The 24,831-nt window shown below is 42.6% G+C and overlaps 1 protein-coding gene across 1 annotated transcript in view; it reads left to right on the top strand.

Annotated features, from left to right (window-relative positions):
- Positions 1–24,831, top strand: part of LOC123668286 (serine/threonine-protein kinase BRSK2) — a 73,290-nt gene that overhangs the window by 38,534 nt on the left and 9,925 nt on the right. Inside the window, exons 11-20 of the mRNA XM_045602050.1 lie at positions 809–870; positions 9,810–9,872; positions 10,342–10,413; positions 11,812–11,910; positions 12,423–12,512; positions 12,999–13,103; positions 14,469–14,638; positions 16,546–16,650; positions 17,008–17,089; positions 24,463–24,594. Coding sequence (XP_045458006.1) covers positions 809–870; positions 9,810–9,872; positions 10,342–10,413; positions 11,812–11,910; positions 12,423–12,512; positions 12,999–13,103; positions 14,469–14,638; positions 16,546–16,650; positions 17,008–17,089; positions 24,463–24,594 — 980 coding nt within the window. The remainder of the gene's footprint in view (positions 1–808; positions 871–9,809; positions 9,873–10,341; positions 10,414–11,811; positions 11,911–12,422; positions 12,513–12,998; positions 13,104–14,468; positions 14,639–16,545; positions 16,651–17,007; positions 17,090–24,462; positions 24,595–24,831) is intronic.

Raw genomic sequence — 24,831 nt, 5'->3', positions numbered from 1 at the left:
TGCTTTTTGTTTCTATCAGTGCGAAAACTGTATACAGCATTAATAGTTATTTTTTTATTATTGGAAGATTAGATTCCTCAAGGTCGCCCAATTCCCTTTTTAAACAAACTTCAAAAAAGAAGGAGGTTACTAAATTCGACCGTATATATATATGTATGTTCGGGGATAACTTCGTCGTTTCTGAACCGATTTTGATAATTCCAAATACCATGATAAGGAAACCAGAATCTGATGATAGGATTCCAGAGAAATTGAGGGAAACCCTTGAAAATCCGCATATCTTTTTACTGGGTGTAGCGATTTTGATGATTTTTAATTTAATCCAAAGCCGATGTTTATCATGTGGTCACATTTAAATTTCATCGAGATCTGATTAAAACTTTTGGAGTAATCTTTGATAATGCGTATTTACTTGCCTTTTTTTTGTCTACCTACGTTGTATTACTAGTCGATGTAATTGAATACGGTTTTTTTCGTTTGCCAGCAAACACAATTAGATTAGCAAAAAATAGTTAATTAGTGTGATTATATAGTTATATTTATCACAGACAAGTAACATTGCTCTCAAGTATTGTTGTGTTCCTGTGGTGAAGGCAGCCAAAACTCCTGGGGAGGGTCATATGGGTAGGGTCGGCAACTTGCTTAGAATACTGCTGTTATAACAGGCGTCTATAAGCTATGGTAACCGCTTATCATAAAGCAGACTGTGCTGTTGTTTGCCACTTGATATAAAACTAAATATACCATTTGTTACAATATTACAGCTGTAATACAGAACTTAATTAGCCTAGTACTTTTTTTTCTATAGGTCTTCATCAAGTCGTCGAAGTGAAGGTCGCAGTTCACCACAATTATCTGCCAGTCCTCCGGGTAAGTTGACTTATAATATCCAGTGGTTCTCAAAGTATACTATCCGAAATTATCTCCATCCATAAAGTAAGAAATTCAAACTCAGTACAAAATATAAGACCCCTTTGAAAAAAAAAATATTTATTAATAGTTTAAAATTTAGTGTGAGGTGCAGAGATTAGAAGGTAATAGAACGTCCCAATACTACGTGACCATGAATGAAAAAAAAATGGAATAACAAATGCACGGGCATAATAAGCCTGTGGATATATCACTTAAATAAAAAAAATAAAAAAAAAACAAAAAAAAAAGTATTTTATTCGTAACAAAAACTACGTGACCCATTTTTTACAATTTTTACCCCACTCCTTCGGTGGCCACACGTAGCATATACTAAGACCTCCCCCTCCTCCTCAAGTTATCAAGTAACAGAAAATTAAAAAAAAAATTCACCTGTGAGTATAGAGCGCTAAACGCTGTACGCCTGAGATTTTTCTAGAGGATGTTTTCTTAGTGACGATAACCTAAGACCCCCACCCTCCCTAGTGACCAAACGCGCCATTTTTAATTACCCCTTCTCCCTTTGAATGGAATACGTAATACGAAATAAGGTTTCTTTACTCATATTTTATTATGTATATTATTAGTTTTGTTTTAATATTTATTTATTTTTAATTTATTAATGTATAATAAGGTTATGTACGTATGTATGTATGCCTGCATTTATATATGTATTTTGTATTAGTATTAGTATGTCTATTTACATGTAACTTTATTACATAACTACACTACCTACCCTGTCTCGAACTACTAATAAATTTATCCTTCCTTTACTTGGGTTGTCTGGAAGAAATGGCTAAATATCCACAAGCCTGCCCATTGTACTTCACAGTCTGTAACTCTTTCAATATATTAAATGTTTAAAATGTGGTGTGGTGTGGTAATATAAATCGACGGGTGCAAAGTAAAAAAAGTTAACTACAATTTTGAGATTTTTTATTTTTAGTGCAGTAACTAACTAAAAACTTTATATTTTACAACATGAAAAAATAAAAAATACAAATATCGCCTCATTTCTTGTACTTTTGTCAAGTAAAAGAAGACAACTCTGCTGTTTTGTAAAATTACACGACGTACATGCGTTCAACTACCGCCTGGCCGCTTTTACGCAGTCCGCGTGGGGGGCGCACGTTCATTCCTATTGTGTCATCAGTCAGATGTCATGTGCTTCGCCGGCCGGCAACAATGTTTGTTTGTTTTGGCTTTTTACGTATTAAGGTTTGTTGAAAGTGTTATCATAATAAATCATTTGAATACATCATAATAGACATGGAAAGACGTTTTTGGAAATTTTTGGAATTGGAAAAGTCATACTTTTTACACTTACTGAAATATATGAAATATGTTTATTAAATCCAGATTTAATAATTCCTATGTAGAAACGACCAAGTGGTAGTTAATTCAGTTGTCATATTTTTAAGCACAATGTAGAGGCAGACAACTGCAATATCTCGTACATTAAACATAATTAGAAGAAATGGAATATACAATTGTTTGTATTTCTAAAAAATATAGCAGTGATGAAAATTTCAACAAATTTGGTTTGAAATTGACAAAATGGGAGCACTTTTTCCTATTTTGCGTTCTCCTGAATAGTTGCTGTTTTGTATATAACTCTTTTTACTTTGCACCCGTCGAAATAGTAAAATTAAATGTAATAGTTTATAGTGCGTTCAACGAGCCGAGATACCAAATGTAAACAAACCAAATGCGAGGTCATTCAACTATGCAGGGTTTTGTAACCTTTTTATTACTTACACAAATTTTTAAAATGTAAAATATATTTATATTTTGATATATTTATATTGATATATTTAATTAAATATAATTATGTATTTAAGATTTGATACATCTTAAATAATAATTATCGAAATATAAAAATCATCCCGATCGCTTCAGGACACGAAATGAAATAAAAATAAATAATACAAAATCAAAGGGCCGTACGCGGTCTGATTGTTTTCAAGGCCAGTTAAAATATCGTTCGACCTTGCAGAGAGACGTGCAGCAGATAGCAAACAAACAAAATAGAAAGAGATAGACTATATTTTGTTTGTTCCGTCGTCGCTACGAAAAAATGATGGGCTTTGTTTACATTTGGTATCTCTTCTCGTTGAACAGACTTTAGGTATAGGATAATGTAATTGTAATGATAAGGCTTTATATAGAATATAATAGAATATACTTATTGCACACCACTCGGATTTTTTTACATAAAACAGTTATTTACACATAGAGATAGTAATGTACAAAGGCGGTCTTATCGCTTAGTAGCGATCTCTTCCAGACAACCTTTAGATATAGGATAAAATGAATTGAAAAGGTAGCAGCGCAATTATCTGTATAATTTGTAAATTCAACATTATGCATGCAAACATGATGCATTTTCGTTCCCTACTCAATATATATATATATGTACTTAATAAGATAGGATTAGTCATATAATATATTGTTACGTGTTAGGGTTCGAAGGATTTGGAGAGAAAGACCTGCTGACTCTTTTCAAGACTTTATTCACTAGCACTAGGTCCAACACAAAGCACTAGGTTCAAACACTAAGCACTAAGTTCAAACACTAAGCACTCACAATGTCCTTAGTCGTAGCCAATGTCGTAGGATTCGCTAGTTTTCACTCTTGAAGTCGCCTCGAAGATCGCTCAAACTGAACTGAACTGTCCTCGCTCGCCTCGCTGCGGCTATTTATATCGGCCGAGACGAGGCCCAGACCATTCTGGAAAGTTCGCGCATGTACCCGGTTTTCGAGACTATACTTCTATATAGTTCCACAATAGTACCTCTAACGCCATCTAGTATTGAGTAGAGAATTTCATGTTATCGCTGTCTTTGTGTGGTTTCGATGGTTACCGCTAGATGGCGCTAGTTTCTTTGTGTGTTCGTAACACTACTCCCCTCTTAGAGATGCTCGTCCCGAGCATCGTTGTTACTGCCATGGTAACGCGCCAGACGGTCTATGTGTACCACTTTGAATGTCCCTCTTGGTTGCTTTTGAATCCTGTAAGTCACATCATTCAGTCGGGTAACCACTTTGTATGGACCGTCCCACTTGGTCTGCAACTTTGGCGATTTCCCTTTCCGGCGGGTTGGGTTATGCAGCCACACCAGTGACCCTTCCTTGAAGCCGCTCGTGTTCGATTTCCGGTCGTATCTGGTTTTCATGTTCTCGCTTGAATGTAACCCATTTTCCCGAACCAAGGCGTGTATATAGCGCATTTTTTCCCTTAAATCGCTGACATAGTCTTGTACGGTATTTGGTCCCTCCGGTGCCCCTCCAGTCAATAGGTCTACTGGTATTCGTAATTCTCTACCGTAATTGACATACGCCGGGGTAGCTTTTATGCTCTCATGCTCGGCGGTTCGGTACGACAGAAGGAAGAGTGGTATATACTGGTCCCAATCTTTTTGTTTGTCGTCTACCAATTTGGCCAAATGCCTCTCAAGGGTCTGGTTAAATCTCTCAACCATTCCATCAGACTGTGGATGGTACGCGGTGGTCCTCGTCTTATGCATGCCCAAGATTCTGCACACTTCCTGAAATACTTGCGATTCGAAGTTCCTGCCCTGATCGGAATGGATTTCTAGAGGCACGCCAAAGCGACATATCACTTCTTCGACTAACTTAGAAGCGACTGTTGTAGCTTCTTGGTTTGGTATGGCGAACACTTCGGGCCATTTGGTGAAGTAGTCCATGACGACCATAAAATACTTGTTTCCCGATTCCGTTACAGGAAATGGCCCCGCTACGTCAACTGCAATTCGTTCCCACGGTGCACCGACGTTATACAACCGCAAGTTCCCACGGCTCCTGGTCTGTGGTCCTTTTACAGCAGCGCAAGTAGTACATTTGCGGCACCAATCCTGTACATCATCTCGACAATGCAACCAGTAGAATCGTTCTCGCACTTTTGTTAACGTCCTCTTGACACCTAGATGACCCCCTGATACGCCATCGTGTATTTCACGGAGAACATCTGGTACTCTCGTTCTTGGGACAATTATCTGAAGGTGGAACTCTCTGCCGTTAGTCTTCTCCCATTTCCGGTAGAGTATTCCGTTTTGAAGTAACAGACTGTCCCATTGAGCCCAGTATGCCTTAGTGACAGCGCCAGTGGGTGCAACCTCACTCCAGATTGGTTTTACGTCACCCCGTTTCTTCCATGTGATGATATGCCGAAGGTCGTCATCTCTTTCTTGAGCTTCCCTCATAGCATCATTCTCCCAGATACCCAAAGGACTCGTTCTTGTTAGCTTTAATGTTACTTCATTAGATTCTTGCTTAACACAATGTTTGCAGTCTTCCGAACACGGCCTTCGTGAGAGTGCGTCGGCATTCCCATGCAATTTTCCGCTGCGGTGTTCCGCCTTGAAGTCGTACTCCTGAAGCTGCTCAATCCATCGAGCTACTTGACCTTCTGGGTTCTTGAATTGCAGTAGCCACTTCAAGGCTGCGTGATCAGTTCGCAGTAAAAACTGTCTGCCGATGAGATATTTGTTGAAATGTTGTAGCGTCTTTACAACAGCCAAGAGTTCTCTTCTTGTCACACAGTAGTTTCTCTCTGGCTTGGATAAAGATTTGCTGAAATACGCAATAACTACTTCTCTTTCACCCTGTTTTTGAGATAACACCCCTCCAATGGCCGTGTTGCTTGCATCCGTGTCGACTATAAACCGACCTTCGGTTTGTGGATATCCCAGGATTGGTGTTTCACACAGATGTTTTTTCAGTTTCTGAAAAGAATCTTCACAAGTCCCATCCCAACTAAATTGTCGTTTATCTTCTGTCAGCCTATGTAATGGCTTGGCTATCTCTGAGAATCCCTTAACAAAACGCCTGTAGTATGAGCATAGACCGAGGAATGCTCGCACTTCGGTTTTGTCCTTAGGGGTAGGCCATTTTTGGACTGCTTCCAGTTTCTCCGGGTCTTTCTGGATTCCATCACTGGAGATAACATGGCCGAGATAACTGACCTTATTCCTGAATAAACGACACTTTTTCGGGTTCAACTTTAATTTGGCCCCCTCTATTTTAGCGAAAACTCGCTCCAAGTTTTGCAAATGGTCCTCGAAGTCACGGCCGACAATGATGACGTCATCTAAGTAGACTAAGCAAGCCTCTCCAACTAAGCCTGCCAGTACACACTCCATGAGTCGCTCAAATGTGGCAGGTGCGTTGCACAATCCGAAGGGCATGACTTTAAATTGCCATAAACCTTTACCGGTCGAGAAAGCTGTCTTCTCCCTGTCTTTTGGATGAATTTCCACCTGCCAGTATCCAGATTTTAGATCTAGGGTTGAGAACCATTTCATGCCACTCAAGGTATCCAAAGTGTCGTCGATTCGAGGTAACGGGTAACTGTCCTTCTTCGAGACATCATTGAGACGCCTATAGTCCACACAAAATCTCGTGCTACCATCTTTCTTTTTCACTAATACAACAGGTGAGCACCACGGACTTGCAGACGGTTCAATAATCTTATTCCTTCTCATGTCCTCCAAAAGGCCTTCAACTTCTTTTTCCTTTGCGATTGGTATTCGTCTTGCTCGTTGACGAATTGGTCTCTCGCTTCCGGTATCTATCCTGTGCTGGACCACCGACGTTCTTCCAAGGTCCCCTTCGTGACTGGAGAAGATATCCGCATAGCGCTGTAAAAACTTCTTGGCTTTTATGCTCTGCGAATAAGTAAGATTACTCTTGCAGTCATCGAGTAGCTCAGTCACTAATTCGTAGTTGTTACTCTTTGCCAAGTCTGCGCCTGTCATCGAACTACACTTTTTCATCCAGACAACTTCTTCACATTTTCCAATGACGTCACCTTTGTTCAAGCAGATCTCGCGATCATCAAGGTTCAAAACCTTGACCACAGCGTTACTGCTTCCACTAACAAGGGTTCTCGCCGTCATCAGTTTTTGCGCCGATGTCTTGGTAGGTGTGTCTTCGATCAATACGCATCTGTTTGACTTTTTCTTTCCAGTTGTCGGTAGTTTCACCAACACCCGAGCTTCCGCTCTTCCAGGTATAATGACTTTCTTTACACATGCGACTTTCCCGCAAGCACCACCAAGAATGAAGATTTCTTCCTCACCACACTTGAAAACTCCGTCAGTGACATTAATTCTGCAGTTGTGTTTCTTCATGAAATCCAAACCCAAGATGCAATCATCCATAATCTCAGCCACGATAACGTTATGGGAGTATGAGGACCCCCCTACATACATCGTAACTGACATTTCTCCCAGGACGGGTATTGGCTGACCGGAGGCCGTAAGAAGCCGACAGTTAATTCTCCTCTTGTGTTCCCTTGCGGCTTTTACCAGCTTCGGGTTCACTATTGTTCTAGAGGCGCCTGTGTCTAGAGTCATTTTGCAATCCGTCCCGTTAATAGTCCCCTGAATTGCAAGACTATTCCCGCTGCATGCCTGGGAGATAACAGTTATTGGGGCTTCCTCCGCGTCAGCCAGTACTCGCCCCTTAGTCCTGGCTTTTATTCGTTTCCCTGCTCCCGGGCAGGGGACGAAGCCCCTTGTTTCTTCAGCTCCTCTATTTGTTCCTCGATCCTTTTCATCCTTGCTATCTGGGTCTCCTTCTGCGGGCAGTTGAGTTGAAGATGGCCTCTTTCGCCGCACTTGTAGCACATGACTCCATAGCTTTTCTTCGTAGGAGCCTTGACCTCCTTAACTTCCTCAGAGACCTCGCGGATCTTATGGGTCTGCCGTATGTCATGGCGAACAGCCTCTACTTCCAAAGCATGCGCCAATGCTTCCTTTAGCGAGGTATGGTGTCGAAGTCTCACTGCAGCTCTGACCTCCAGGTCTTTGATTCCGTCGACAAATGCTTGAACAATATTCGTGTCTACCATCTTGGTGTCGGCTCCTGGGTGTGCCTTCCTGACGAGTTTTTCAATTTCCAACGCCCATTGTTGTAGTCCCTCTCCTGAGCGTTGGACTCTGTCACGCAGTTGGGCACGGAACACGTGTTCCAGGTGTCGCTCTCCGTATCGGGATTCAAGTGCCTCCATCAAGCCGTGGAACCCGTTTCCTGTTTGTGGCAGTGCTTCCAGAACCGACAAAGCTTGCCCTCTGAGCGCAACAGTGAGAGCGGTCAGGCATTGCTCTTCCGTCCATCCGTTGGCAGTAGCAACAGTCTGGAATTGTTGACGATAAGCGTTCCACGGAGTAGTACCGTCGTACGGAGGCACTTTCACTCTCGGTCCTTGCGCCACTCCGGTACTTCCACTAGACATCGCGACTCCCGTGGTTTCAAGGCGCACTACTTTCTTCTGTAATTCAGTGAGGCCGGTTTTCACATTTTCGACATCCAATCCTAACCCGGTAACTCGTTCTTCCACTACGTCGACATCTTTTCGAAGCTTGGTCACCGCGTCACTAACATCTTTTACAGCCCCAAGCGTTTTTTCTTGGAGCTCTTTTTGTTGCTCTTGTAATTCTTGCAAAGCACAACGAATTTCAGCCTTTTGTTGCTCTTGTGATGCCTTTTGTTGCTCTTGTGATTCTTGCAAAGCACCACGAATTTCAGCCTTTTGCAGCTCCATTAATTTAATTAAACTTGCTAATTGAAGAGCCACTTGAGAGTCTGTAGAAGCTACGGTGTCGCTGGTGGACGTGGTAAGGTGGGCGGATCCAGTGGGCGGAGCTTGAGACAAAGTGGGCGGGGCCTGAGTCTGAGTAGGCGGGGCCAGAGCCTGAGTGGGCGGGGCCTGCGTCCGAGTGGGCGGGGCCTGAGCCCGAGTGGGCGGGACCTGAACCCGAGTGGGCGGTGCCTGAGCCTGAGTGGGCGGGGCCAGGGGGGCGTGGTCAGTGGGCGGGGCATGGTAGATGGGGTCAGTGGGCGGGGCTTGGTCCATGGTGGGCGGAGATTGGTCCCCAGTAGGTGTGGCCTCCGCAGCTCGTTGTGCCCTTGTCCTGACGCCCTTGAAGTCCTTGGAGTCTTCTCTCGGAGTCAATGGCATCTCCAAATCTCACTTCCGACACCAGTTGTTACGTGTTAGGGTTCGAAGGATTTGGAGAGAAAGACCTGCTGACTCTTTTCAAGACTTTATTCACTAGCACTAGGTCCAACACAAAGCACTAGGTTCAAACACTAAGCACTAAGTTCAAACACTAAGCACTCACAATGTCCTTAGTCGTAGCCAATGTCGTAGGATTCGCTAGTTTTCACTCTTGAAGTCGCCTCGAAGATCGCTCAAACTGAACTGAACTGTCCTCGCTCGCCTCGCTGCGGCTATTTATATCGGCCGAGACGAGGCCCAGACCATTCTGGAAAGTTCGCGCATGTACCCGGTTTTCGAGACTATACTTCTATATAGTTCCACAATAGTACCTCTAACGCCATCTAGTATTGAGTAGAGAATTTCATGTTATCGCTGTCTTTGTGTGGTTTCGATGGTTACCGCTAGATGGCGCTAGTTTCTTTGTGTGTTCGTAACAATATTAGTAAAAATTAAAAAAAAAAGAAAGTAAAATGGATAAAAATATTTCTAAGCACACAAAAAAAGGACCTACTAACAATAACATAGGTTAAGTGTACATTATGAGTAGCAAATAAGTGTACATATATTGTAGTTAGCAAGTGTAAATATAATAAAAATAATAACTATATAAAAAAAAAAAAAACAATATGTAGAATAGTTCGTTCAGTGGACTCGCGAAGACTAGTTATTAAGGTTTCTAGGATTCTAAAGTTGCAGTGATGCATGTTTAAACAAAAAAAAAATGGAATAACAAAAGCACGGGCATTATAAGCCTGTGATATATCACTTCACTATAAAAAAAGTGGTTATGGTGTACAATAAAGTACAAATTAAAAAAAAAAAATTAGAACTTCGTCGAACGTATTAATATAAATATATCTTATCGTTTCTCAGGTCACACGCCCCATCGTGTGTCTTCACTAGGTGGTACCCCGGCGACGCCTGGATCGCCTTTAGGTATATGACCAACCATATCTTGTTACCTGCCTATTCGTTTTATTTATTTTTTCTTCGGAATCTACATTCTGAATCAGTTGTAGCTTCAATATATTATTTTTAAGCCTAGTTGAATATAAATAAAGTATTTTTTGATTTTGTAGTGTCATTAGTAATTAATTAATTATATATAATTTTCAAAAATATTCTTATCTGTAACTACATTCATTACCTTTCAGTGGAATTATTTATATTTATTTCTCCATACATTTATAAATAATTTCAAAAAAAAAAAAAATATGCATGAAAAGAAATGAAAAATAATTGTAAATGCATCTTTTTTTTTAATTTCTTTTTATAATAATTTTTATTATCTACAACGAAACATTGACAAGAGAAAATAATTTCTTAATTACTATAGAATAAATATTGAACACTACTAAAACCATTTAATACATTTTCTTACTATTTTATCTACATATAATTCCAGCGTCGCCGTCTGTACGTGAACATCACCATCAGAGAGCAAACTCCACCGGACCGACTATTAGTCTAAATATAAGTAAGTGCAATAACATCTGTAACTATCATAAACCTGTATTTATCATACTATATATAATAATAATAAGTATATAATAAATATCTTATAATACACACACACGGTCATCTATTCCATATATAAATATACAAATACAATTATTACATGTAGACTCAGGCGGGAATCGAACCCGCAACCCGCGGAAAAGAAAGCAGGGCCACTACAAACTGCGCCAACGGGCTAGTCAAATAGTATTTCATACATATAGCGATTAACTTGATTTAGAATGATGATTGCTTAATTTTTTTTTTTTTTACATAAAATTCTACACTGTAGTAACTTTGTTGAGAGTACATTATCCCATACGTAATTTTTTACGATTTTTGCTACATTTAATCTATAATATAAAAATGAGTCGCTGAATGTGTTGCTAAGCACAAAACTCGAGAACGATTGGACCGATTTCGCTAATTCTTTTTTTTTAAATATTCCTTGAAGTACGGGGATGGTTCTTACGGTGAGAAAAATTCAAAAAAAAAAATAATTTAAATTTCCTGAAAAAGTCTAAAAACAACACTTTTCTATACTCCCATACAAAAGATTTGTGATAATACTTAAAAGTCAGTTTGAACTTTAATAACATACGATAAAGTTTGTGTTAAGCGATACGAAGTTCGCCGGGTCAGCTAGTATAAAATAAATATCTTTAAAATACATACACTATTGTCTGTTCCTCAAATAAGCCCAGACTCGGAGCGGGAATCAATCCCACAACCTTAACAGGAAGCAGGGTCACTAAAAACTGCTTCAATGTCCTAGTATTTATCAATGTTATTTTTAATTTAATATTGTATATGTCGGCACCTGCGCTGCCGTAGGCAATTAGCAAGGAATTTATAAACAACAGATGCACCGATCACGCCACCACTTAGCACATCGTTCGATACTCACCTACCCTCACTCATTCTATACGGCTAAGGCAGTTTTGGCTCTGGCTTGGCACGGTGCACTTGTTGTATCCTGCTAGTAGCTTAACCTAGACTCTTTCAATAATTAATTTGTGCAAACGAATTAATTGTTACATATTATATTACGATCTATAATTGGGCTAATCAGAGCGGGTAACTCGAGCAGTGAAGGTGAGTGTTGATGTGCAACTCAAAAGGGGCTTCCTTAAACCTACACCTAGGTCGCAAGTCCTAGGAACTGCTCTGAGTTTCACCCTCTGCCATACGATGGACCCGGCACCCACACGGTGAATCCATCGAATGCTAAGAAGTTAGTCTCGCCCCCTTTATCTAGTAACTGCCTTGTGTTACTTTACATTATAATTAACCAGCTTGACCTCTCATTTCTTACACATATAAGTTTGTATAATGTATAATTAGATAAGTCTTTAATAATATCATAAATTATTTTCAGGTGGAGAGCCAGGTGAAGCGGTTATAATAATAAACGAGTCGCCGATGATGACCCCATCAGTGGCTGTGAGACCCCATAGCCCTTCGCAATCACATAGAGGTCAGTGTACAATTGCAAATAATTGACTTTAGAAATATTTGAATAACCCGTTGGCGTAGTTTGCAGTGGCGTGATTTTAATTCTGATTCTAGGTATAATATTTGTAATTATTTATATATGTATTATTTTTTTATGTATCGCATTCAGCGTATAACATCCCCCTGCTGGACATAGGCTAGGTAGAAGAAGGGATTTTATGTATATTTATAAAAAAAAAAAAAAACAGTTGGCTTTTACCTGTAACACAGGTGTCGGTGTCGCCACGGTTCGCTTAAACCGAAAATAAAAATCATCATATCAAAAATTTCGCTCTAGCGGGTACATCGTTCCATAGCTTAATTGGCTAGAGCGCCGACACGGTCAGTCGGAGATGCGGGTTCGAATCCCGCTGGAGCGGTCAATTTTTGATATGATATTCAAAAATGTTTAGAATTCCTAATGTGTGGGTAACACAAAAATAAAATCGTCCATATATATATGGCTTTTTATAATATGTTTTGTGTTTATTTCAGTGCGAGAAAGGTCATCCCTTCCCGGGCCAGGTTCTACTCAAACTCCACCTCAGACGTCTCTATTTCCTAACTTAGCTAATATACCCGGTAATTATGAGTTTTTATTTACCTATATATAATAGTATAGGCCACTTGTATGTAGGAGAAGTATTGGAGCTTAATCTAACACACTGTTATTCTACGGGTTGATGGGTATGTTCGCTACTATGAGTAATGATCGCTAACAGGTGTGATAACAACTGGGACCGGCAGCTTGATGTGTTCTGTGAGGCACCGTGGGAGACCCACAAGGACCGACATCCAAATTGGAACGAAAGGTTTTTACAAAAGAAAAATATACATCCCGAGCGGGAATCGAACTCGAAAACTGGTATTTAGGCACGCACCACAACAATTGTTGTTAGTCAACTTTAAGACAATCAAAAAAAAAAACGAGTATCCTTTAGATCACATGACAGAAGTACAACTTCTGCACAATTAGCCCGCACTGTGGCTTACATATATACAAAACGTAATTGGCTATGAGAGAAAGAGAGACAGAGAATGCGTGCTCGCACCCTCCGTCTCCCCCCCCCCTCCCCCCAGCGAGCCCGGGCGCGGCGGCCCCCTGGCGCGCGCGCCTGGCCACCATCAAGAACTCCTTCCTGGGCTCGCCGCGCTTCCACCGCAGGAAAATGCAGGGTGAGTGTCGCCCGCATGGTAATCATAACAGAGAAGATTTTTTTTTTATGTCACTAGGTCGGCAAACAAGCGTCCGGCTCACCTGATGGTAAGCGATTACCGTAGCTTATAGACGCCTGCAACACCAGGAACATCGCAAGCGCGTTGCCGATCCGATCCCCGATCCCTCCAGGAGCTCCGGTCACCTTACTCACCAACAGGAACACAATACTACTTGAAAGCAGTATTATTTAGCTGTGATCTTCTGTAAGGTCGAGGTACTACCCCAGTCGGGCTGCTCCATATTTTGAGCAGGAAATTCCTGCTGTGCCCTACCTCAGATTCTCTGAGTAGCCTTCTTAATAAAGTGCAACTTCAGCAATACGACTTAACTATCTTCAATATACTATATCTTAATTATGTTCGTGCCATACCTATATTTATATGTATATATATAAAATATTTTACTATATCAGCCGACTCTTACCTATATATAACACGCATTAAGTTGCTCACTTTGGGAAGAAACGAACTGTGTGAATGTTATAAGATATTTATTAATTATTTCCGTACATACTTTTACATGTTACTACTGTACATATAAGCCCTGTTTCCTATATTCTAAAAACGAGATTCGTTAGTAAAACGAATCGTTTGTTAGGTGTGAAACCAAAGATCCGTAAATTTGCTGTCCAGGCATACGTGCTTGTGTATTGTGTATGTTTTTAGACTCCCCACGCAGGAGAAAATTATTGTGGGGGCCGTTCAGTGTAGAGGGTTTATTATTATTAACTAAATATATCACATTTAATAGCCCCCAATAGTATTTATTCGTGTGTCAGACTAACACAATACACAAGCACAAACGTCCAGACCACAACAAACATCTACATGGCCAATACAAATTGTGCCTCCAGTAATAAGTGATCTAATTCGAGTTTGTCGAACTTAGGCATTATATTCAATTTTTTTATTCAAGTTTTTCTCACTACAGCCTATCGCAGTCCACTACTGGACATAGGTCTCCACAAATTCGCGCCGAAAATGGCGCGAACTCATGTGTTGTGCCTATAGTCACCACGCTGGGCAGGCGGTTTGATGACCACAGGGCTGACTTTGTCGCACCGAAGACGCTGCTGCCCGTCTTCGACCTGTGTATTTCAAAGCCAGCAGTCTGATGGTTAACCCGCCATCGGTTGGCTTTTTAAGGTGGTAGTGGAACTGTGTTAGTCGCCTCTTACGACTCCCATTGGAAGAGGGGAGCCTTTTCTATCTGCTGTAATTACGGAAATTTTTTTTTTACAAAGTGATACAATTGTGTTAAAAAGTTCGTGAACAGGAGGCTCACAAAATACACTCTAAATATGATTATTAAAAAATTTCCAGCGTCTTCCGAAGAAGTACACCTAACTCCCGAATCGTCCCCGGAACTAACGAAGCGTTCCTGGTTCGGTTCTCTTTTACTATCAGCGGATAAAGAGGAAACCTTCACCGCTCTCGTCAAGGGAAAGCCTTTAGCGACGGTCAAAGCGGATTTGATACACGCTTTCTTGAGTGTGAGTATATTTTGATATTTCATTAGTTTTCGTTTAATGCCTTCCAATGTAAGTATTTTATTTTTTATTTTTTTAAAGTGAAACTTTTTCTATAGCTTCAAATTTTTTCGTTCATCTATCGCATGTCGCATGTCATAAGTGTTCAGCGCTATTAGTGTGTTTTGATCATAAGTTTCATTTGCATCGTGGTTTCATAAAACAACACAATTCCTTTTATTTTGTATACTATATCATATATTTATTACTTTGAATGCTACGGTTAAACCTAAAACAGAAATTTTTAAAAAAATTTATATCGTACTATCTTTATTTTTACTACGTTATATTAAAAGTTTTGGAACAAAAGTGTTTTTATCATATAGGAAATGTAGATTATGCAGAGAAGAATCTGCGAAAAATTCAACACTTATTTTTTTTTAAAAACAGTCCGGCATTATGAATTTAGTAATACTTTGCTTCAAATACAGCGCCACTAAATCCACACATCTTTGTCTTTAATGTAAATACCATTAAAATTTGATTGATTTAGGTCACTGTGGACATATGGAATAAAACTGTGCTACAGTGGCGTGCTGTGTGGCTACGGCACTAACGAATTTAGCCACCCCCTCTCTTCCCGTGGGTGTCGTAAGAGGCGACTAAGGGATAACAAGGTCCCACAACCACCTTGGAACTTAAGAAGCCGACCGATGGCGGGATAACCATCCAACTGCTGGCTTTGAAATACACAGGCCGAAGACGGGCATCAGCGTCTTCGGTGCGACAAAGCCAGTACTGCGGTTACCAACCCGCCTGCCCAGCGTGGTGACTATGGGCAAAACACATGAGTTCACGTTATTTTTGGCGTAAACTTGTGGAGGCCTATGTCCAGCAGTGGACTGTATAGGCTGTAATGATGATGATGACAGTGGGCTTATTCATCATAAAATTATTTTTATTCTGAACTGTTACTATTTTCAACACAAAAACATTATGTCAAATCTATATTATCTATTTTTAAAATATTGTGATATCTGAAATATATAATAGTATGTACGATTTTTTTATTTTTGTGTTTACCCACACATTAGGGATTCTAAACATTTTTTGAATATCATATCAAAAATTGACCGCTCCAGCGGGATTCGAACCCGCGTCTCCGACTGACCAAACACAAACACACAAATAAAAAAATCGTAACAAAAATAAAAAAATCGTACATATTAAGAATAGCATGGTGGCGTCTCCTGTCAAAAGATTTTCATTGTAATATGAAACTTTGAATAGTTACGGGTTTCTGTAAAAGAACTCACTATAGACGGCTTCACGGTTCGCTTAAACCGAAAATAAAAAATCATCATATCAAGAATTTCGCTCTAGCGGGTACATCGTTCCATAGCTTAATTGGCTAGAGCGCCGACACGGTCAGTCGGAGACGCGGGTTCGAATCCCGCTGGAGCGGTCAATTTTTGATATGATATTCAAAAAAATATATACAATAGTAAATAAACTGGGGTTGGGCACTAAAAAAAATATCCTGCTCAAAATCTGGAGTAGTCCGACTGGGGAAGTACCTCGATCTGACAGTGGATCACAGCTAAAAAATACTGCTCTCAAGCAGTGCTCTGTCCCTGTGGCGGTTAAGGTGACCAGAGCACGTGGGGGGATTGGGGGTAAGGTCGGCAACGCGTTTGAGATGCTTTTGGCATTCCAGGTGTCTATAGGCTACGGTAATCGCTTAGCATCAGGCATGCTGTACGCTTGTTTGCTGACTTAGTTGTATAAAGAAAAAGAATAATTTATATGACAGGGAATTGAAATGAGTATGGTATAGTTGTACCCATAAACTATTTGTTATATTTATGCCTCTTTTTATATAATCTAATACCAAATAACTTACTTTAGCAAAAGTATCGTTAAAATTTCAGATAGCCGAGCTATCCCACAGCGTGTTGAGTCCTATGTCTTTTCGAGTGGAGTACAAGAGAGGTTCAAACGCGCCTGCCATGTTCCAGAGACACGTCCGCTTTCAGGTATCAATCTTGTACCAAGATTATCTATTGGATGGGGGGGGGGGTTCATACATTCGTAGGCTTCAGCCTGTAATATCCCACTGCCGGGCATAGGCCTCTTTCCCCATGCAGAAGAAGGATCAGAGCTTAATCCACCACGCTGCTCCAATGCGGGTTGCTGGATATATTCCCTTCTATGAGTAACGATCACTATTAGGTATACATGATAACAACTGGAACCAACTTGTGCCCTCTTACTAAATGTGACATCAAATGTGTCTCCTGGTCCCCCTTGTTGGAGGATACTTCCTTTATATGTTCAGCATGTATGTTCACTCATATTTACACATATATTGTTCACATATGATTTATTTTCAGGTCGATATATCGACAATAACGAAAGCGCCGGGTGAAAACGGGAAGGAATACTTGTATGCTATCACCTTTACGCTGTTATCGGGTATATATTAAATTAATTTTGCCTCGTCCTGTATTATAACCTATTAATTTTTTTTATAAATAGGCTATAGTATGTAGTCAGTCAGTTCAGCCTATCGCAGTCCAGTGCTGGACACAAGCTTTCCCAAGTTCGCGCTAGACATCCCGTTTTTCCGCAATCCTCATCCAGCCTCCACCGCAATCTTACGTCGATTGTCGGTCCAGCGGGCTCCAACGGCCATCGGTCCTGCGACATAGATGACTAGCTCACTGCCACTTCAACTTGCTAATTCTGTGGGCTATGTCGGTTACTTTCGTTCTCTAGCGGATAGTCTCATTTCTAATCCTACCATTGAGAGAAACCCCAAGCATAGCCCGTTCCATTGAACTTTGAGCGACTTTAAACTTGTGGACCTCTTATGGAAACGCTTCGTCAGTGTCCACGTCTCGGCACCGTATGTTAAAACAGGTAGGACGCATTGCTCGAAGGCTTTTGTCTTCAAACACAAATAATTCTTCAACATTAATACGACAAGAGGTCCAACGGGTCATTCAACTATTACGTAAGCTCCTAGGGGCCTGGCCGGTCGGAGGTCCAGATGATGGTTATGTCAGCTGTGTTTTTTATTATTTCTTGTTTTCTTTTTTTTTCCAAAATTTGGTAGGTTGCAATTCAACCATTCATCTGGTTACTTTAGGTCTATATTAAATATTGCAATATGAATAGATTTAAAAATGTATATACCAATGCTTACATAAGCATGGGAGAAGGGTTATAAATGTTACAACGCAAGGGTTAAAACAGTTAGACGCCAGTGAAGAGTATCGACAGCATCGAGGACGCAAGAAATAGCTCCTCCATCTACCCAAATACAGAGCCGAAGGATATGATGGCGAAGAGTGCGGCCGCGATGTTCGGTCTTCGGTGAGAGGTCGCCGAGAGCACCGCTACGGTGAGAGTGTTCCGCGGAGAATTAACGCAGGTGCGGAAGTCTCTCTACTATTTAAACGAGCGTTTGAGCGGCGTCAAGGAGAGACTGGATGCGCTTGAGAAACGCAAGGAAGGAGGGGTGTAGCCGACTCAAGTGGCGTTACTTCTGGACGAAGGGAAGGCGAATTTTTGCCTGTCAGACGGATGGAGGGCCTGCTCGTCAGCTTGAAGCATATATTTTGCGCGTGTTCAGTGCCAACGAAGTGGCCTGAATATATACCGAACGTTTGTTAATGTAGAAAATAAAACACAATTACACATACAATTGATATTGTTAAGGACACACAAAGAAACTAGCGCCATCTAGCGGCAACCATTGAAACCACGCAAAGACAGAGACCGCATGAAACTCTCTACTCAATACTGGCGTTAGAGGAACAACTGTGGAACTATATAGAAGTATAGTCTCGAAAACCGGGTACACGCGCGAACGTTCCAGAATGGTCTGGGCCTCGTCTCGGCCGATATAAATAGCCGCAGCGAGGCGAACGAGGAGTTCAATTCAGTTTGAGCGATCTTCGAGACGACTTCAAAGTGAAAACTAGTGATCAAGAGTGGTACCAGTGAAACCTACGACATTGGCTACGACTTAGGACATTGTTAGTGCTTAGTGTTTGAACCTAGTGCTTTGTGTTGGACCTAGTGCTTGTGAATAAAGTCTTGAAAAGAGTCAGCAGGTTTTTTTTCTCCAAATCCTTCGAACCCTAATACGTAACAACTGGTGTCGGAAGTGAGATTTGGAGATGCCATTGACTCCGAGAGAAGACTTCAAGGGGGGCGTCAGGACAAGGGCACAACGAGCTGCGGAGGCCACACCCACTGGGGACCAAGCTCCGCCCACCGTGGGCCAAGCCCAGCCCACTGACCCCACCTATCTTGCCCCGCCCACTGACCACGCCCCCACGCCCCGCCCACTCGGGCTCAGGCCCCGCCCACTTTGTCTCAAGCTCCGCCCACCGGACCCGCCCACCTTACCACGCCCACCAGTGACACCGTAACTTCTAAAGACTCTCAAGTGGCTCTTCAATTAGGAAGTTTAATTAAATTAATGGAGCTGCAAAGGGCTGAAATTCGTGCTTTGCAAGAATCACAAGAGCAGCAAAGGGTTGAAATTCGTAGTGCTTTGCAAGAATCACAAGAGCAAACAAGTTTCAAGTTGCAAGAATTACAAGAGCAAACAAGTTTCAAATTGCAAGAATCACAAGAGCAACAAAAGGCTGAAATTCGTGGTGCTTTGCAAGAATTACAAGAGCAACGAAAAGAGCTCCAAGAAAAAACGCTTTGCGCTGTAAAAGATGTTAGTGAAGCGGTGACTAAGCTTCGAAAAGATGTCGACGTAGTGGAAGAACGAGTTACCGGGTTAGGATTGGATCTTGAAAATGTGAAAATCGGCCTCACTGAACTACAGAAGAGAGTAGTACGCCTTGAAACCATGGGGATTGCGATGTCTAGTGGAACTACCGGAGTGGGGCAAGGAGCAAAAGTGAAAGTGCCTCCATACGACGGCACTACTTCGTGGAACGCTTATCGTCGACAATTCCAGACTGTTGCTACTGCCAACGGATGGACGGAAGAACAATGCCTGACCGCTCTCACTGTTGCGCTCAGGGGGCAAGCTTTGTCGGTTCTGGAAGCACTGCCACATACGGAAAATGGGTTCCAAGACTTGATGGAGGCACTTGAATCCCGATACGGAGAGCGACACCTGGAGCACGTGTTCCGTGCCCAACTGCGTGACAGAGTCCAACGCTCAGGAGAAGGACTACAACAATGGGCGTTGGAAATTGAGAAACTCGTCAGGAAGGCACACCCAGGAGCAGACACCAAGATGGTAGACACTAATATTGTTCAAGCATTTGTCGACGGAATCAAAGACCTGGAGGTCAGAGCTGCAGTAAGGCTTCGTCACCATACATCGTTAAAGGAAGCATTGGCGCATGCTTTAGAGGTCGAGGCTGTTCGCCATGACATACGGCAGACCCATAAGATCCGCAAGGTCTCTGAGGAAGTCAAGGAGGTCAAGGCTCCTACGAAGAAAAGCTATGGAGTCATGTGCTACAAGTGCGGCGAAAGGGGCCATCTTCAGCTCAACTGCCCGCAGAAGGAGACCCAGATAGCAAGGATAAAAAGGATCGAGGAACAAATAGAGGAGCTGAAGAAACAAGGGGATTCGTCCCCTGCCCGGGAGCAGGGAAACGAATAAAAGCCAGGACTAAGGGGCGAGTACTGGCTGACGCGGAGGAAGCCCCAATAACTGTTATCTCCCAGGCATGCAGCGGGAATAATCTTACGATTCAGGGGACTATTAACGGGACGGATTGCAAAATGACTCTAGACACAGGAGCCTCTAGAACAATAGTGAACCCAAAGCTAGTAAAAGCCGCAAGGGGACATAAGAGGAGAATTAACTGTCGGCTTCTTACGGCCTCCGGTCAGCCAATACCCGTCCTGGGAGAAATGTCAGTTACGATGTATGTAGGGGGGTCCTCATACTCTCATAACGTTATCGTGGCCGAGATTATGGATGATTGCATCTTAGGTTTGGATTTCATGAAGAAACACAACTGCAGAATTAATGTCACTGACGGAGTTTTCGAGTGTGGTGAAGAAGAAATCTTCATTCTTGGTGGTGCTTGCGGGAAAGTCGCATGTGTAAAGAAAGTCATTATACCTGGAAGAGCGGAAGCTCGGGTGTTGGTGAAACTACCGACAACTGGAAAGAAAAAGTCAAATAGATGCGTGTTGATCGAAGACACACCTACCAAGACATCGGCGCAAAAACTGATGACGGCGAGAACCCTTGTTAGTGGAAGCAGTAGCGCTGTGGTCAAGGTTTTGAATCTTGATAATCGCGAGATCTGCTTGAACAAAGGTGACGTCATTGGAAAGTGCGAAGAAGTTGTCTGGATGAAAAAGTGTAGTTCGATGACAAGCGCAGACTTGGCAAAGAGCAACAACTACGAATTAGTGACTGAGCTACTCGATGACTGCAAGAGTAATCTTACTTATTCGCAGAGCATGAAAGCCAAGAAGTTTTTACAGCGCTACGCACATATCTTCTCCAGTCACGAAGGGGACCTTGGAAGAACGTCGGTGGTCCAGCACAGGATAGATACCGGAAGCGAGAGACCAATTCGTCAACGAGCAAGACGGATACCAATCGCAAAGGAAAAAGAAGTTGAAGGCCTTTTGGAGGACATGAGAAGGAATAAGATTATTGAACCGTCTGCAAGTCCGTGGTGCTCACCTGTTGTATTAGTGAAAAAGAAAGATGGTAGCACGAGATTTTGTGTGGACTATAGGCGTCTCAATGATGTCTCGAAGAAGGACAGTTACCCGTTACCTCGAATCGACGACACTTTGGATACCTTGAGTGGCATGAAATAGTTCTCAACCCTAGATCTAAAATCTGGATACTGGCAGGTGGAAATTCATCCAAAAGACAAGGAGAAGACAGCTTTCTCAACCGGTAAAGGTTTATAGCAATTTAAAGTCATGCCCTTTGGGTTGTGCAACGCACCTGCCACTTTCGAGTGACTCATGGAGTGTGTACTGGCAGGCTTAGTTGGAGAGGCTTGCTTGGTCTGCTTAGATGATGTCATCATTGTCGGTCGTGACTTCGAGGACCATTTGCAAAACTTGGAGCGAGCTTTCGCTAAAATAGAGAGGGCCAAATTAAAGTTGAACCCGAAAAAGTGTCGTTTATTCAGGAATAAGGTCAGTTATCTCGGCCATGTTATCTCCAGTGATGGAATCCAGACAGACCCGGAGAAACTGGAAGCAGTCCAAAAATGGCCTACCCCTAAGGACAAAACCGAAGTGCGGGCATTCCTCGGACTGTGCTCATACTACAGGCGTTTTGTTAAGGGATTCTCAGAGATAGCCAAGCCATTACATCGGCTGACAGAAGATAAACGACAATTTAGTTGGGATGGGACTTGTGAAGATTCTTTTCAGAAACTGAAAAAACATCTGTGTGAAACACCAATCCTGGGATATCCACAAACCGAAGGCCGGTTTATAGTCGACACGGATGCAAGCAACACGGCCATTGAAGGGGTGTTATCTCAAAAACAGGGTGAAAGAGAAGTTGTTATTGCATATTTCAGCAAATCTTTATCCAAGCCAGAGAGAAACTACTGTGTGACAAGAAGAGAATTCTTGGCTGTTGTAAAGACGCTACAACATTTCAACAAATATCTCATCGGCAGACAGTTTTTACTGCGAACTGATCACGCAGCCCTGAAGTGGCTACTGCAATTCAAGAACCCAGAAGGTCAAGTAGCTCGATGGATTGAGCAGCTTCAGGAGTACGACTTCAAGGTGGAACACCGCAGTGGAAAAATGCATGGGAATGCCGACGCACTCTCACGAAGGCCGTGTTCGGAAGACTGCAAACATTGTGTTAAGCAAGAATCTAATGAAGTAACATTAAAGCTAACAAGAACAAGTCCTTTGGGTATCTGGGAGAGTGATGCTATGAGGGAAGCTCAAGAAAGAGATGACGACCTTCGGCACATTATCACATGGAAGAAACGGGGTGACGTAAAACCAATCTGGAGTGAGGTTGCACCCACTGGCGCTGTCACTAAGGCGTACTGGGCTCAATGGGACAGTCTGATACTTCAAAACGGAATACTCTACCGGAAATGGGAGAAGACTAACGGCAGAAAGTTCCACCTTCAGATAATTGTCCCAAGAACGAGAGTACCAGATGTTCTCCGTGAAATACATGATGGCGTATCAGGAGGTCATCTAGGTGTCAAGAGGACGTTAACAAAAGTGCGCGAACGATTCTACTGGTTGCATTGTCGAGATGATGTACAGGATTGGTGCCGCAAATGTACTACTTGCGCTGCTGTAAAAGGACCACAGACCAGGAGCCGTGGGAATCGGCGGTTGTATAACGTCGGTGCACCGTGGGAACGAATTGCAGTTGACGTAGCGGGGCCATTTCCTGTAACGGAATCGGGAAACAAGTATTTTATGGTCGTCATGGACTACTTCACCAAATGGCAAGAAGTGTTCGCCATACCAAACCAAGAAGCTACAACAGTCGCTTCTAAGTTAGTCGAAGAAGTGATATGTCGCTTTGGCGTGCCTCTAGAAATCCATTCCGATCAGGGCAGGAACTTCGAATCGCAACCCGGCAACAACCAAACAATAGTCAGAGGCACAGCATATTCTTTATTGCACTCAAAATACATGTAAAAACATAACACAATAATAAGACTTATGGCACATGTGCTGTCTGGCTAACAAGCCGCCGCCACCACGCCCGCCTGACCACGCCGGGCAGGCGGGTTGGTGACCGCAGGGCTGGCTTTGTCGCACCAAAGACGCTGCTGCCCGTCTTTGGCCTGTGTATTTCAAAGCCAGCGGTTAGATGGTTATCCCGTCATCAGTCGGCTTCTTAACTTTCAAGGTGATAGTGGAACTGTGTTATCCCTTAGTCGCCTCTTTCGACACCCACGGGAAGAGAGGGGGTGGCTACATTCTTTACTACCGTAGCCACATAGCGATTGTTTAATAGTAAAACAATCAATTACAGAACCAATTCATTTCATCACGCATAGCAGTAGAAAGGTTTCTGAAGAAAGTTTGGACTGCTTCGTTGATTATGTCAGTGGAAAATGTCTGCGACCCAGTGTACACCGTCTTCACCACGTTGTCGGTCATCTCATCTACGCTATTGGTTTCCAGCGAATCAAATCGATTGCAGTTCCACTTGGAACTGAACAAAAACTTCGAGAAGGAGGCTGATAGGAGGATTCGGTTGGGCTGGGCGGCATTTGGTAGACTTTGTCGAGTCTTCACTTCGAAAATTCCGCAACGCTTGAAGACAAAAGTCTTCGAGCAATATGTCCTGCCTATTTTAATACGGTGCTGAGACGTGGAGACTGACGTAGGGTTTCCACAAGAGGTCCACAAGTTTAAAGTCGCTCAACGTGCAATGGAAGGAACGTAAAGATTAGAAATGAGTCTTCGCGAGAGAACGGAAGTAACCGACATAGCCCAAAGAATTAGCAAGTTGAAGTGGCAGCAGGCTGGTCACCTGTGTCGCAGGACCGATGGCCGTAGGAGCAGACGTGTCCTGGAGTGGAGACCACATCTTGGCAAACCGGGATATCTGGTGCGAACTTGGGGAGGCCTCTTTCCAGCTGTCGACTGCAATAGGTCGAACTGACTGACAACTTTTTCTGTTATACAATGCTAGAATATTTACCTACTCTAATATATACAATCTTTAATCGGATTTTTCTTTCACTTTCATATTTACATTAATTAGTTAAATTTTGTGGCTGTTAATATTTGACTGAATGTAACAAATTATGTAATATAAAGAAATGTTTCTAACAATAGTGTAGTTCAAGGTCGTAAGCTCCACCGCTCGTTCCCCGCAGGCAACATCCGGCGCTTCCGGCGCGTGTGCGAGGTGGTGCAGGCGGCGGTGTGCCGCGCGCCCGGCGCCGCCCGCCTCGCGCCGCCGCACCCGCCCGACGCGCGGCCCTCCCGCCGCGCCCTGCCCGCGCACGGTAACACACACAGACACACAGAGACACACACACACACACACAGACACACAGAGACACACACACACACACACACACACACACACGCACGCACACACACACAGAGAGAGAGAGAGAGAGAGAGAGAGAAACACATACACACAAAAACCCGGCGCTTGTACACACACTCTTCCCATGCCTGTACTCACGCACTCACACATGCATGTTCGCACGTCTACATGCAGCATACATCGGTTAGTT

This window comes from Melitaea cinxia, chromosome 30 (assembly GCF_905220565.1).
Source record: "Melitaea cinxia chromosome 30, ilMelCinx1.1, whole genome shotgun sequence".
In the NCBI taxonomy this organism is placed as follows: Eukaryota; Metazoa; Arthropoda; class Insecta; order Lepidoptera; family Nymphalidae; genus Melitaea; species Melitaea cinxia.
The sequence above is the reverse complement of the archived record's forward strand: the minus strand, read 5'-3'. Positions and strand labels throughout refer to the sequence as shown.